Genomic DNA, 16,359 nt, shown 5'->3' with positions numbered 1-16,359 from the left:
TGTGTGGGCCGTTTGCTGAGTCGCACACTCTCTATAGTTGTGGCGTGCGGGTTTTCTCTCTCTAGTTGTGGCACGCGGGCTCCAGAGTGCGTGGGCTCTGCAGTTTGCGGCACGTAGGCTCTCTAGTTGAGGCGCCTGGGCTTAGCTGCTCCGTGGCATGTGGGATCTTAGTTCCCCGACCAGGGATCGAACCCACATCCCCTGTACTGGAAGGTGGATTCTTTACCACTGGACCACCGGGGAAGTCCCCTGGGCACCTGCTTTTAAAACTTCACTTAATGACTCACCTGCATTACTGAAGTGTCTCTTGTTGGGGTGACTATAGTTATCTCTTGGGTGTCCATGCATCTGTGGGCCATGAGAGGCAGGCAAATGAGGCTTCTGAGGGTGAGGGTTGTGCGGGGTGTGGGACTGAGACATCAGGGAATCCCGGCTTGAACCCGAGGCCTCTGGTCGAAATGGTTTTTTACCACCAATCGCATCATCTTTCTTCTTCTGCTCCTGTAGAGTAAAAGGAAACCAAAGACCCTCAGGATCCCAGGTGGAATTCCCAAGAATAGTATAAAGATCATCACCTTTAAATATTTCCCTCTTGACTTTTGACAAGTCCCTCTCGGCTTCCCTGCTGTTTACTACCTTCTTAGGAAAAATATGCTCATAAATTCCACTGAGCTCCCAGGGCATGGAAAGCCTCACGGAGCTCCATCTGCTGCTCAACCTGCTAGGCCACTACAAAGAAGCCAATCTCCAGTGACCTGCAGCTGTCAGAAAAAGGGCCCAGGCCACTGGATGTCACTGCACGGGGCGAGGAACAGGGGTCAGGCTGTCAGCACTCTTGGAAATTGCTCTCAGGCCATGTAAAACTCGGACTACCAACTTCTTCAGGCTAACTCGAACAAACAATCCCTGACTGGCCCAGTGGGAACTAGTTCCCATGCCAAAGTCATCAAGCTAAACATCTAAATGTTTAAGTAACACCATACCTTTACCACACAAGTGAAATATTTGACATAAAAACATCAGAAAATACAGTAAGGAAAAAATAAGAACTGTGAAGTGACCTAAAATTTTACCACCAAGGGAATTACTGTTAATAATTTGGTCTATGTCTTCCCGAGCCATTTTGCGTGTTTACACATAATACAGTAGACCCCCTAATCCATGGGAGACACACTTCAAGACCTCCAGTGGACGCCTGAAACTGCAGATAGTACTGAACCCTCTACGTACTATGTTTTTTCCAACACATACATGCCTATGAGAGTTTAATTTATGAATCAGGCACAGTAAGAGAATATCCGAATTGCCAGCATCACTACTCTTGTGCTTTGGGGCTACTATTTAGTAAAATAAGGATTACCTGAACTCAAGCACTGCAATACCACAACAGTCGATCCGATAGCCAAGAGAGCTACCAAGTTACTAATGGGCAGGTAGCGTATAGTGTGGATACGCTGGACAAAGGGATGATTCACGTCCCACGTGGGAGAGGGCAGGACGGCACGAGATTTCATCACGCTACCAGACCAGTGCGCAATTTAAAACTTATGAATTGTTTATTTCTGGAATTTTCCATTTAATATTTTCAGACCATGACTGACTGCAGGTAACTGAAACTGTGGAAAGCAAACCACAGTGGGGGGAACTGCTGTGTGTGTGCGCATGCGTGCGTGCGTATTTTTTTAAACAAAAATATTATTTGATATTCGTTTTTTACTTAATGTATTGTAAAAATCTTATGTGAATACTTACTTCCACAATATTATATTTATGGTTGAAAATTCCCTGATATGGATATATCGAGTCATTTCCATATAATCATGTTAAACCCTTAATTATCTCCTTCGACTAAATTCTTAGAAGGAGAATTGCATGTTTTAGTCTTTTGGTAAATCTTACTGAACTGTCCTCCAGAAAGGTTGTGAATGTATACTATAACCCCAACTAGTGGGACCACTACTTTGATCATTCACCTTATCCTAACTTCTGATACCTAGACTAATGAAGCCCTTTACCCTTTACATCATTTGTCCAACTTCACTCATCCTAACTTTCATTCTTTCCTAGAGGGCCTTTCCCCAACCATTTCATTCCCTCCTGGGGCTTTTCCTGACTATTCTTTCAGAGACTTTTTACAATGTATAAAATTCACAGTAACATTCAGCAGTATTACTATATTATTCCTGTATATTACTGTTCTACCATATTCTTCCATGTAAAATTAAATTATAAACCACCTGAGGGTGCTACTCCACAGCTCAGCACAGTGCTGGGCACAGGATATGCTCATGCAACAAATACTTCTGAGCACCTGCCCTGCGCCTGGCACCATTCCAGGTGCTGAGGATACAGGAGGGGATGAGAGACATAAGACCTCAGCCTTGACATGGTAGTAAAGGAGGTATTAAATGTTCCTAGACTGGCGCTACATGGCTAATTGGGGTAGGGCCCACGTGGCAAGTCACCAGATCTGCAAACGGACATGCCTGAACAAGGAACGCTGCCCCTGCAGCATTGGCCAAATCACTTCATGCCCATGCCCCTCCACCAAAGAATGGGAGGCAGCTTCTGGGCACCTTCTCACGTTTGCTCCTTTACGTGAGCGGTTGGGACCCTATGTACAAAAGCTGGAAGGACACCAAGTACATGTGGCCCAGAAAAGAACAGAAAAATTATGTGCTGCCCATAACTGTTATCTTTCAGGAGCCACATTTATAAGCTACCATAAGACATGTGCATATGGAAGAAAAGCCCTGGTGAATAAATGATTCCAGGATGTAAGAACACAGAGGAACAACTCCTTGTCAGAATTTCCACACTGTCTGGTTCCAATACATTGGCTATTTTACCCATCGGGTCTTAAGTGTTAGTTTGACTACTCGTGGAACACGTGGAGAAACTGCACAGCTAACACAGTGAAAGAGCCCACCATCCAAGACAGGCTGGGCTGTGGTGGGCTCCTGCACCCCCTCTTGGACACAGACCTCCATCTGCAAAGTAAGGGCAGAGAACCCATGCCCTTTCTAGCACCAACAACCTATGAGTCTATGATCATCTCCTCAGGAAAAAAAAAAGTAATTAAGGAATTTTTCTGTGGAAATGGTTTTTATCTGTTTGTATGAATTAGGATTAAGTTTGTATTTTACCTCTTCTTCTTGAGACCTTTTCTTGTGAGCCATCTTGTATAACTTATGCAATTTTCGAGCATCAAATTCTGTAAACTTGGAAACAAAAATCCATAGGTTCCTTAAAAAAGAAAAAATTTGTTCTGGTGAATTACAGGATTTTAAAAATAACTATTCTCTTTATAGATGGCAAGTTATTGAATTTTGCTGTGGAATACTCTCCAAGTATAGAAAATAAGTTACAGAAATAATCTTTCAGGTCTTGGCAACAATAATAAATACACCTTTAAATGCTACTGTCAATAGAATTTGACATAGGGGTCTGGAGATGAGGGTCTGTCTCACAGCTAAAACCCCTCTAATTTATTTCACTGGCACCTAGGACTCCGGACCTAACATCCTCCTCCACCTTCTGCACTCCCTGGACTCTGCCAGGCAATCTGTCATTACCGCCATATCCCAGGTGGGAATCTATGTACGGTTGGGCATCTCTGCATTGCTGCCCCTTCTTTCCTCCCAGTCGTCACCACCAAGGCCTGTCATTTCTACCTTAAAACTCCAAGGGATTCTTCTCCTCCAATTCCATTGCACTCACTCTAGCATGGCATTACTGTCAACAAGGGAGTGACTGGTAAAACGGGTGTGTAGGACAAGGAGTCACAGGTAACCTCCGTGAGCTGGAACGGAAGGCTCACATCCTCCCACACTTCCTGGAGAGCAGTCACACCACACCGTGCCATGCCACTCAGAGGACGCTGCCCTGGCTCCGGGCAAGTAAACCTGCTGCACAGTGTGGAAAACCACTGCCTGCCTTTCTAAAGCCTTCTGTAATAGGGCTTCAGTCATCTTAACGAACTGCCTTTAAACCCTAAGACCCTCCCAGTCCCTTCACTGTCCCTCTTTCAAGGCTTTGCTGAAGCCTGAGACCTCTCCTCATCTAAGCAGGTCCACTCTGCTCTTCCATGCCTGCTCGAGTGTACCTGCCCAGCCCTCAGAAGACTTCCCTCCCTCACTACTCCTCTGCATGTGCTTACTCCTTCTTGGAATTCCTACTATACTTGATCTTCCAATCACCACTTCATCGTGGACAGTTCCTCACAAGTGGGCAAGGAACTGCTTATGAACCACACAGCAGTCCAGGACCACAGTACCTGGCACATCTAAACACAGACTGGCCCCAGTGCACAGTATCCAGCCCAGCTTCGTGGATCTATACATTAGGATGACGCATTTTCGTTACAGAAAGCCAGATGGCTAGATACAGGGATCTGGTTTGGGAACAGTGTAAAAGGAAAGTCAAGCCACATTTCAAAACTTAGATCTTCTTTTTTTAATGGGTGTGAAGCATGCTATGGATAGCATCATGACAGAAGGTTTTCTTAAATCTCTTTTTCACTCAAAAACCAATCCACTGATATTAGGTATATTATACAAAGATAATTACATTAACCATGAAGTATCAATATGAGTTCAACGTAACTGTGGAGTATGGAAAGAGACTTAATGTTACAATTGTCTTCGAGAAATTCCAGTCATGTTTTCTTAAAACATCAAAAGTGAGTATATAAATGAATATATGTAAGTCATAATGCCTTACAAACTGAAGTTCTGGGTTAACTGCATTAATCCAAATTACTACTAGAGCTCTTCAATTATTAAAGAGAAGAGAACTCATAGCTCTAGTGGTTTTAGTCTTTGCTTCCTCTCATGAGGTTAGCAGAGAACTAACCAATTAGTTATTATATTATCTCTGAATATTAACCTGAGATGGGTAAAGTAGTGAAATTATAGATGGTTTCTATCCCTTCCAGGTCTAAAGACTGAGTCTTTAATCTGAGGACAGGCTAACAAATCCAGCATCACGGTATTTCTCTCATAAAGTAATGACATCATCCTACCCATTCAAAAGATTGGTCTCAGAGGAATGGCCTATTTCAGAAAAAGAAAACTGAAGCCTGCAGGTATGCTGCTAATAGACTGCTTTTGCTGGGAAAAAAAAATTTCATTAGGCGGCTGTGTCATGTTGCACAAAACAAAACAGAACCCCTAACACACACTTTGTCATAAAATCAAACCAGGCAATTTGAGGCTGTGGCTGCTTACCTCCTCCACAGTTTGATGTGCTCCTGGTCTGAGTAAGCTTTAAGGCACTCGGCTATCCGGTCCCCGATTTTCAGCAGGCAGTTCCGGGTGTGCTCCAGCTGTTCCTGTACACTGAGCCCCTTGTCAGGTTTATCCAACTGTTTCAGTGCCTTTTTCACAGGCCTCATCCTCTCCTTACACTGGAACAGACCAAGAGTAGAGACATAAAACATCTGCATCAAAGGCAGCTTCAGCTGTGCTTACTGGACCCTAAATTCCCAGAGAACACACAGCATCCCCCAGGCCACATAATCACTAGATTATGAAGAAGAGAAGCAGGTAATGGCAAGGGAACAAGTATAAATGTTAAAGTCGGAAAAACCTGAGGTTCAAGTCCCAGCTCCATCGCTCAGAGCGATGACTTTTACAGCTTACTTGGCCTCTCAAAACGCTGCTCTGTTTCCTCATCCGCAAGAGGGGCATGATAATCTCCCAAGGCCATTATGAAGATAAATGAGAAGCAAAATTATAGACCTAACCTGAAAACCTCCCATCACAAACTATCTAAAACTACAGGATAAAATATTTACAAGTCCTTTCTTTAGACTTGTAAGAAACTGAGGGAAAGGTTTCCAGACAAAGATAGTAGACTGAACACAAGAATCTTTTTCTCCCCCTCCCCATCCACTAAAACAACCGTAAAGAAATCGCCATAAGAGATAAGCCCACAAAGACATGGAAAACGAGAGGAAGCAACAGCAACAAAATATTGGCAGCAAGCGAAATGACTCGATAGACCTGAGACAATGAAATCCTAACCCAGCAGTGGAGAGAGCTGAGAACCAACCTGATTTATACTGCAATTCCTGCAGGGGCTAGCTAAGTATCTCTGGAAGTAGGGATGAGGGCTAAAAATAAGGATTTTGTTTTGTTTTGTTTTGTTTTTTTAAGACTGCCTAAGAGGAACAGATTTATAATAGACGCCCAGACTTCCAACTCTGCCCGACAAAAGATATGGAGGTTTATTCTTTGGAGAGGATAAAAGAAAAGTCTCTGAACTGGGCTACACAGGCATAGTTGAGAGGCAAGGCTACTACACTGAGAATAGCACTGTATGAATATATGCATATTAGATAAGCCACCGCCCAGTCTTTCTATTTATTTATTTTTTGCCTCTCAGATTCTAGAACGAAGAAAGCCAGGCCTTAACCCTCCAGTCAGGAGACTGGAGGATTCTCGCCCCCAAAATCCGACCACCCAAGAGGAAGAACCAAATGATGCTGACTCCCCACTGGAAGTTTTCCAAGGAAGCAGCCCAGCCAGATCACCCTACAGAGAACACTCTCAAAGTCGATCAAGCCCAACCCACATGTTCAGAGCTTCCAATCAGATGTTTAGTCCCTACTCTTAGATACGAGCAGACAACCAAGGATTACCAAGCCATTTGAAAAATATCTAACATGAGCAACGGAAAACAAATCTAAGAGAAATATAAAAACATTCAGAGAACCATATGGGGAAAAAAGATCTTGGAAATAACACATGACAAGAGAAATGAAAACCTCAAAAGAAATAATGGCAGATAAAGCTGAGGAGATCTCCAAGAAAGTAGAGTTAGAAAAGAAGAAATGGAAGAAAGTTTAAGATAATATTAGGGACCACTCCCAAAGTCCAACATCCAAAAAGTAGGATAAAATTAAGAACTGAGGAGGAAATTATCACAAAATAATTTAAGAAAATTTCTCTGACCTGTAGGGCATGGTTGTCAGCCACTAAGTATCTAATATAAGGAACTATTAAGGCACATGTCCATGTAACTTCAGAAGAGTGAAAATCTGACAAACTTCCATCACTTTGTGATAATTTCCATAGCTATATACTTACAATTTATTTTTCAGTATTGTACTTAAATTTTTTAAAAGTACACAAAATAAACTGGAAGATACATGACTGTAACAGATAAAAGATTAGTATTGCGAATGGATACAGGATTCCTATAGAAAAGGTAAGAAGAGAAAAATTACCTGGAACAGGCAAAGGATGTGAAAAGGCAATTCACCAGAAACATGAATGCCCAATAAATGTGAAAGTAAATGTTCAACAGCACCACTGGTCAATAGATCATACCTCTTAGATTGGCAAAAATTAAGAAGTTAGAAATTACCAAGTGTTTCCGAGACTGGGAAGCAGTTGGAACTCACATTCGTTGCTGGAAAGAGTGCAAATCTCTACAATCCCTTTGAAGACTAATTCCACAACATCTAAAAGCAGTAGATGTGCAGACCCAAAGAAACACCCAGCTTTTCTGCTCAAGCTACACACGAGCGAAGCTCTTACACACGTGTATAAGAAAATATTTACAATTTCACTGCAGCCAATTTGTAGTAGTAAACATTTGGAAAACCCCAATGTCCATCAATAGGAGAAAGAATGAATCGTGGAAGTCATAAAACAGAATAATATGAAACACTGAAATCAGAGACATAATTATCAACATGGATAAATCTCAAAAGTGTACATGCTGAGGGAGGAAACTCAAGTTACAGGATACACACAGTGTGGCATTTACTGATAGGTTCAAATTTTTGCTCTACATCTTGGACAAGTTACTTAACTCTCCTCACCTTATTTTTTAAGGGGTAAAACAGAGATAATTACCTACCTCATAGGTTGTTGTGGAGAAAAAAACACAAAAAGCACACTAATAATGCCTGGCTGTTTATATGAGCTATTACTTACTGTCTTTAGAGACATTAAGTAGTAAAACTCTAGAACCACGCATGAGAATTACGATTTGATCTACAATGAAATTAGAATTGTGGTCACTTCTAGGGAGGTAACAAACCATGACCAGAAGCTTTATAGCCTGAGCCTTAAAAAATTCAGACCTGACAAAACTTGATGGTACCTCTATCAATGCCTATTACACACTTGAAATTTTTCTGTATTTTTAGAAGATATCACAATATAAAAACAAGAGTAAATGAGACAGTATGTAAATGCAATTTCTTTTCTTTTTTTTTTTTAATTCAAGTATAGTTGATTTACAATGTTGTATAAGAGCAATTTTTTAAATAGTATGGTACCACAGAAGCGTTAGTTATGATTTTCTCTTTTAAACACTGGGCTAAGGAAGAAGCAGGAAACAGATCAGAGAGCTGGTTGTGTAATGAATTTATTCATTTACTCATTTATTGAGCTACTTCTAGCATCTACACGTACTTTATATAAGCCACAGTACTTGCCCTCAGAGAGCTCACAGGAAGAAGAGTAAAGAGATTTAAGAAAAATGAGATAAGTGCGAAGAGAAAAAAATATACACGTATGCATACAGGTTTCTGGGAACACGGGAAAAAAAGGGTAAAAAGAGAGAAGACTGCCTTACAGGATGAGGTCAAAATTCTATGCTTTGCTTCCCCAGAGCAGGAATATTTTGAGATTTGGAAGATCACTTTCTCTCTGAAACTAAATTAACTATTCAAGTGAACAGTGATGTGTGGAAGTTGGGGGAAAGGAAAAGACCGCAAGAGAGGAGGGGAAGGGAAGTGAGTGCAACACAATGAAATATACACGTGCAGCTCCGGTAAGGGCCTAAGTCCCTGAGGACGGCACTGGCCTGTTTCCACCCCATACAAGGCTTGGTCCATGACTCCTCCGCTCACCTGCCCTGTCTCCTATGAGGAGATGGACCACATCCTAGGCCACGTCTTGGCTCCTAGCCCCACAACACGGGAACACATAAGACAGGCCCTGCTCGCCACCGCTCCAGCTCACGCAGCCAGGACCCCAGCCTCGCCTCAGGTCGTGCTGCTTAGACCGACTGAGGCTGTGTGGCGGGAACTATGAAAGGCAAAGCCGCAGCAAGCACTGTGGCTGCAGACCCCCGAATTCCTCAACTTCAGGACTTACTATGCTGAATGTCTCCTGGTCCAGATCATCCTCCTCATCCTCTCCAATGGGGACAGGTTCGCTTCCTGCTGTAATATGGACAGGACCCTGAGATCGCTTTGATTTACTTGAAGATTTGGCATCACCACCTTTAGGCTTTTAAAAAAGAGTTACAAGGAATCATTGTCATTTGTGTACTCCTGTCTTGCAGTTTGGGCTTCTCAGCTATGTCACATCACTACAAGTGGGTACACAGGATGGCCTCAGTTTTGAGACATCATGAAGCCAAACCTATTTGATTAACAGTTTAATCATATGTCATTCCCACTTCTGTCTCTAAACAGAGCCAATTATAATTTTAGCTTCACCAGTGCTATTCTGGCTTCTATTCCCTAATCCATAAAATGCATAAAAATGTCATCAAGAGGTTAAGATTGTGAATTGGCAGAGCCCTCACAGAGTAGCTTGTAGCAACTTCAAAATGAAAGTACACTTTCATCTTGGAAACTGTATTAACTAAAATATTTCAAGTGACTGAAATTTACATAAATCCACATGGGTAAAGTTCATTTATCCATGAAAGGGTGCAGAAGGATGGAGACAGAGATACATATAAAAAATAACTTTATGTATGAACATTTAAAAACATAAAACAATACTACGCTTTGATTACGATCATGTAATATGTAGTAAAAGTATAAAAACATGGGCAGGAAGGTTTCACACGAACTTCAGGGCAGTGTTACGGAGGAGAGAAGAGGGAGGAGAGCAATGAAATTGGGAGAAGAAACAGAGGGGAGTCCCAGTAATGAGTGCGTGGATACCAAATACAGTAGCCCAAAAAAAACCCACTTGAAGTAAACATGAAAAATGTTAACAACAGCTGCAATATCTGGGTAGCGGACACACGGATGCTGGCTAAATCATTCTTTGTGCTTTTATTTTTTAAACATTTCACCTTAAAAGAAGAATACCTTTCTGCAGAAGCACAGATGCAAAGAAAGGTATCCGTTACAATACAGTTTACAACATTAGAAATTCGAAAGCAATTTCAATATGGGAAACTTAAAATTGTTTCCAAAATGTTATAATCAAACAAAATCTTCCTTATCTATTAAAAATGATTTTAACTTTTATTTATTCACTTGGAAAGCTGTTTGTGATATATTGCTAAGTGGGGAGAAAAGGTTATCCAAACAGTCTGGTCTGATTTTTATTTTATAGTTGTTCTTATATGCATAATAAAAAAGTTCCAAAGGTGCTCATCAAGAAATCTGTTAGAGCTACGACTGGATGGTGGAATTAAGGCAGTTATTTGTTTGTATGTTTTAACAATGGTTAAAGATTAATTGCAAAATAGTTTCATCAGAAGTCAGCAAGATGCAACACTGTACCAGAATTCTGTGGTTTGGAATGAACTTCATAAAACCCCAACATGAAGATTATATAATAACAGCAGGGCTTTCACCCATTTCTACTCCAAAAGCTTAACTCTTGACAGTATTTGATAGTATTTCACATATTCAGATTCATCTGTGGACTGTGCTTTTCCACCATGAGTCTGAGAACATGTATCAAGTAGTTACCTGTCCTGTCTCATTCCAACACCCCCTCTGAAGTGTGTAATAAAAGAGCAAATAAAGGCTTCTATATTAAAGAACACCACAACTCACACACTCCCCTCTCTCTGCAGGAAGAGGTGCAGGCATCCCCCTGACAGCCCCATCCTTCCTTCTGGGATATACTCATAAAATGACAATTATTTCAGGGCCCTCAAACCCCCTTCCACTTCTAAATCCTAGAAGGGAATTTCAAAGGCTGCAGGCATCTCAGTAAGCAGAATGACATCGATACCTTCTCTTTCTTATCTTTTGATTTCTTCCTTTCCTTGTCCCCTTCCTTGTCTTTCCTAGAACTCATTTGTTTCTCCTTGTTCTCCTTGTTCTCTTTCTTCTTCTGTTTCTTTTTCATTGGACTTTTTTCTAAACCATCATCCTAGAAAACAAACAAGGTTATGAGCTTTTGCCACAAACTTTACATTTCCTCGTTTACTTTCTAGAAAAAAAAGCACTGCCCCCAATGGTTCATCACTGTGCCCACAGAAGGATGTTCTCAAGCATACAGCCTTAAAGCTATCTGCTTAAAGTGAAGCCTGTAGAGGCAGATGCTCTTCATTTACATCTTCTCTTTATTTCTCATAGCAACCCTTCAACACAGGCGTTATCATTCCCATTTCACAGATGGAAAAAACTGAGGAACAAAGAGATTATATACCTGCCAGGTAGTAATTGGTAAGGTTGCTAGTATTTGAATTCATGCATGCTTGACTCAAATCCATGCTAGTTCACATACCCACTGCTGATCTTCCTGGAAATAACCTCAAAGGGCAATTACACTTGAAGAGTAACAAAATAAAATCCTATAAAGTTTTCAGTCACGGAAACAACAGACTGAATGCTAGCAAGTTACTCTTCCTTTTGCTTAGACCAGAGGTTACAAGTTGACAGGCCTTGGGCCAAACCTGATCCACAGATGAGTTTTGTTTGGCCCAACAATGAACTGCGTAACAGCTGCCCCTATATATTGGGCACGAGCTCCCTGGTTAACCACAGTCTCCACCACTCCCTATCGCTCCCAGCAATGAGGCTGAGTGTCAATTGCCATTTATCACTGAAATTTGCATGGTTCCCTTCATTTCCTTCCATTACGAATTTACTTCTATTATGAATTTTCAATTGCTGATTTTAAATGAACAACTATATTCCTCTCTCACAGGTTAAGCAAAGACATAACATAGTTTCTATTTTTATTTTATCTACTCTGGAATGTAAACCAAACACATTTCAGATAATTTTATACCAGTTGGCACAATAAATGTAACTTAAAAATAATCTCAACTGAAATCCAGCCTCATACCTTTACTTCTCCCTCTTCTGATGGATTATCTGAGTGTCTAGGAGATGAAAACTCAATTCCGTGCTCATCTTTCAGCCTCGGTGCTTTGTTTTCCTTCTTTACTCGAGGCTTCCGCTTCTTTAATTTGGCCTGGAAAGGGTAAGAAAATGATGATAAATCAAGTCCCTCGAAAGCATGACCAAATAACATCATGATTCTTTGGAACAGCAGCAGCAGCCATATAATTCAAACAAGGAAACTCAGAGAAAATTCAAAGGGGTGCAACCAGTTTTACCTGAGGTAGAAAAAAAGAAACTATAGGCCTTATAAATCTCCTACGCCACACAAAAACATCCATATCCTTCAACCTACTGATTCCATTTTCTGGAATTCAATCTAAAGATAAAATTCAAAAGAAGAAAAAAAACCCTTATCTACAAAGATATAAATAAAGGTAATATATAAAATAAGAGTAACATTAAAAAAACTAGAAGCATGTTATATCTAAAAATAATGAAAAGGTGTTCTTCTACTCAAACAGATACAGTAATTTAAGCAAGTAAAAACATGATGCAGGCGCTTCCCTGGTGGCGCAGCGGTTGGGAGTCCGCCTGCCGATGCAGGGGACACGGGTTCGTGCCCCGGTCCGGGAGGATCCCACGTGCCGCGGAGCGGCTGGGCCCGTGAGCCGTGGCCGCTGGGCCTGTGCGTCCGGAGCCTGTGCTCCGCGACGGGAGAGGCACAGCAGTGAGAGGCCCGCGTACCGCAAAAAAAAAAAAAAAAAAAAACATGATGCAATCTATCTCCCCAGAGCCTAACTTATAGAATATCCTCAACATACTATGTGAAGAATGACATTAATTATGACACTACTACGCAAAAAAGGACAAGGTATGGGATTGGATTTTTTTCTAAAATTTGCTTTCTTTATAATATAGGGAAATTAATACAAATGGCATAGCTCTAAGAGCACTTAAGGAACATGCACACACAAAGGCTGCTACTACTGGCTGTAACTTACAGTATCTCCTAACTGTGATTCTCATCTTTTTAAGCCTGAATTGAAATGAAAAGTTGGGGAAATAAAAGCTAAAGCTCAGATGAGTCCATTAGTAACTCGGTTGAAATTTTTCACTGAGCAAGTAAGGCAACTGTAACTGAAGTCCAGTTTCTGAATTAACTGTGTATCCTAATTACCCATTTTATCCCTGGGACCCATGATTACAAGTAGCCGAGTATTAGCTGTAAAAACAGGCAAACCCAGTGATATTCACGCAGTACTGAGAACTATATTCCAAAATTGAGGAAGGAGCATAAAGATACAGCAACAGTATGTCTAGACCAGTGGCACTGGGAGAAATGAGGACTATTTTGAGGCAATATTTGAGGAGAATGCCAAGATGTTTAGGTCAATTACTAAATGAACATTACTATCATTACCCAACCAAACCATCATTACTGGAACCTCAATACCAACACCTGACGAGGAGAGGGTTAGCATTCTGTGGAGATGCCTGGAGAGGGCATCTCTTCCCCTACCTAACCCTGCAGGGCTGGAGCCTCAGACCCCTGGACGGTGCCCGGCTGGCGGCTGCACTCACCTCTTCCCCGCCCGTCACGGCCCCCTCCTTCTCCAGACTCTTCCTGAGCAGCTTCAGCAAGTAGTCCGCTCGGGTCTGCAGCTGCTTTCCCTGGGGCTTCTTATCTGTCTCCACTGGCAGGATCTTCAACAGGAAAGGAAGAGAAGTACCCGCCACGGCCCACGGCCCGGTTAGTGGATCAGGATAAACAGAGATGACAAACAACTGAGCAGTCCTTTCCCTCCCCACCACCCAAAATACAGATAAAGCCTCAGATCCTATCTCATGTCCATGGCTCCCAGTCACTGAAAATCCCTTATGAGCCGTTCTCGTTTTACAAAATGGGATGGAGAAATCCAGCTCTCCCACTGGCTCCTACCTGTGCTGTTAACAGGGTAGAACAACTCAGGTAGGAGGGGCTTGTTGGCTTCATCTGCTAGAGCATCCCAGCCGTCGTGGATTTCCTCCTTCCAGGAGCAGGGAATCCCTGGAGCTAGGTTAAAGCTTCGTTTTAGATTGAAAATGCTTCTTAGAGCATTGCTGGAAAGCACTGAGCTATGCCAGGACACAGCTGGACCTCTCAGGCCAGACTGGATTTGGTCTCAGTGCTTATGGCAGGGTGCTGTCACCCTCTGAGAACATTGCACCTGGGATGAGCATTGTTTGACGTGCCAGGAAAAGCCCTGCCAGGAGCACAACATGGAGCGCATCCTACTAAAATTTGAGCCAGCTTTCCCTGCTTACAGCTCTGAGCACGGCCTTACTATACTTGGTAGCCTGATGTGCAACGGATAGGGTGGGAGGCTCGATTTTGTGGAAGAAGTACAGCCACAGTTTAATTCCATTACAAAAAATACCAAGGTATGGCTCATTCTTTCTTCATGTGTAGAACTGAAATATGGCTGTTTCAAATATCGTTAAAGAAAGTGCCAACAACTAAGGCCGAGGAATGCTCTTATTATTAATAATCTTACCCTGGTATTTGTTGCAATGAGATTTGACCTACAATAAAAATCAGAATTTGAAGGCTTCTCCTATAATTTCCCAAAAATTCCACCTGGCTATAATTGTCATCTCTGAAATAGTGCCACAGTCCACTAAAGATGGTAATGCTTCCAAGGATAAAGAAATCCCAGGAATGTACTATTGTTCTAATTTCCAATTTGATCCCCACCCCCCAGAAAATAGTTAAAAGTAATCAATATAAAAATATTATACAACAAATCTTCTAGACATCTCCAGCATCACAGAAATACTTACTTTGTCAGTTAACTTAAGCTCTGGATCCGTTTTAATTAGCTCCCAGTTTCCATAGCCGTGTTCATAAATTCCCAGCAATAGGCGAGAATCATCCTCTACTCCCCACTCGACATCAAAATGTGCAGCTTTGACACGACAGGTTAAGCAGTATCTGAAAAGATTTCCAAAGCAGGAGGACATTAGAGGAGGGGTCTTTCTGATTTGGGAATGAACACCAATGAGCAAAGCACTCTGGTATGTTATAATGAAAATACTACGTAACTAACTACACATAACTGTAACTTCAAATCTGTTTTCTAATGGCACAACCACCCACGCATGGGCATGTATTATACTCACTTTTTTTTTTCTTCAGGGTCTACAGGGATAGATTTATGCAGCATCTCAAACTCTTCTTCATGTTGGATAATAGATTTCACATTAACCTGAACCCCAGATATCTTGATAGTTGGGCCTCTCTTTTTCCCTGGTCCTTTCCCTAAAGAACACCAATTTCATATTCGTTAAGTGAGAATTCGCTGAAGTTTCACAAAAAACATAGGTCAACAAATCCTGAACTCTTATTCCCTCAGCGTATATCTCTGGTTTATCGTTAATTCAAAGATATAATCAAGTAAGGCAAAAAATTTTCTCAATTAATGTTTGTGAAATAATCTCTAAACAATTCAGTTTTTTAAGATTTAGAATTTTTTAATCCAGTAGTGTTTATAATTGTATTTTAATCTTCCTATTCCTGTTTTATACTTTGGCTCTAAAATTAATAAAATTTATGAAAGAAGATTTTAAAGGAGTAATATTAATGCTGAAGTTTTTTTCTTTTCTAACCCATCAACAGATTTTTAAGTGCTTTAAAAGAGGATCTTCTCTACTAAAAAAGTATGAGATCAAGTTAATACCTAACACATTTGAAATGATGAACAAAAGAAGTCATGGAAAGGTTACCCTAGCCCGAGTTTCCAATTAAAGTAATCCTAGAAGTAAAAACAAAGCAGTCAATTCTAACCAGAGTCCAAATCGAAATGCATGATAATGACACTTGTCTGTGAGGGAAAAGATGGCTCAGAGCCTGAGAAAAGATTTCTTTTTTTAACATTCAAGTCGATGAAATGGCACTACAATTATAAACAATTATTTAGGGATTCTCATATAATCCACAAGAATTTCACTTGCAAATGCTATTCCCAACAATACTGATGAGTTCTGGAACAGAATGTGGCAAAACGGGAAAGGCACCTCCTCCGAAGATCAGAAATCTGGGATTTATTCCCGGATCTGCACAAACTACCCCCTGTCCCCTTTCCCCTTCTCACTTCTAGTTATTAACCTCTCTGGGTCTATGTTTCCTCATCTGTAAAATAAAAAGACTGCAACAGAAAAATGGGCAAAGGATAAAGAGACAATTCACAGAAAAGGAAATACAAATGGTTCCATGTGAAAAATACTCAACCTCATTCATGGTAAGAGAAATGCAAATTAAATATATAGACATAGCCTTTTTAACCTCAGGTTGGGAAAATTCAAAGATTTGA

At 41.1% G+C, this 16,359-nt stretch overlaps 1 protein-coding gene across 16 annotated transcripts in view; it reads right to left on the bottom strand.

Moving 5' to 3' along the window:
* CHD2 (chromodomain helicase DNA binding protein 2) overlaps window positions 1-16,359 on the bottom strand; it is a 141,211-nt gene that overhangs the window by 21,682 nt on the left and 103,170 nt on the right. For 14 of the 16 annotated variants that reach the window (XM_089906846.1, XM_089906845.1, XM_089906847.1 and 11 more), the window contains 9 exons: window positions 15,170-15,308; window positions 14,831-14,981; window positions 13,592-13,714; window positions 12,012-12,140; window positions 10,950-11,090; window positions 9,117-9,251; window positions 5,229-5,407; window positions 3,147-3,246; window positions 288-501 (listed from right to left, as the gene is read on the bottom strand). In XM_089906846.1, coding sequence (XP_089762972.1) covers window positions 288-501; window positions 3,147-3,246; window positions 5,229-5,407; window positions 9,117-9,251; window positions 10,950-11,090; window positions 12,012-12,140; window positions 13,592-13,714; window positions 14,831-14,981; window positions 15,170-15,308 — 1,311 coding nt within the window. The remainder of the gene's footprint in view (window positions 1-287; window positions 502-3,146; window positions 3,247-5,228; window positions 5,408-9,116; window positions 9,252-10,949; window positions 11,091-12,011; window positions 12,141-13,591; window positions 13,715-14,830; window positions 14,982-15,169; window positions 15,309-16,359) is intronic. The other 2 variants (XM_089906851.1, XM_089906850.1) reach the window with 2 other exon arrangements.

Source organism: Delphinapterus leucas, chromosome 2 (genome assembly GCF_059928025.1).
Source record: "Delphinapterus leucas isolate spDelLeu-1000000601 "Yukka" chromosome 2, BTC_Dleu_Yukka2, whole genome shotgun sequence".
Taxonomy (NCBI): domain Eukaryota; kingdom Metazoa; phylum Chordata; class Mammalia; order Artiodactyla; family Monodontidae; genus Delphinapterus; species Delphinapterus leucas.
Note: the sequence above shows the minus strand (reverse complement) of the source record. Positions and strands in the feature narration are given on the sequence as shown.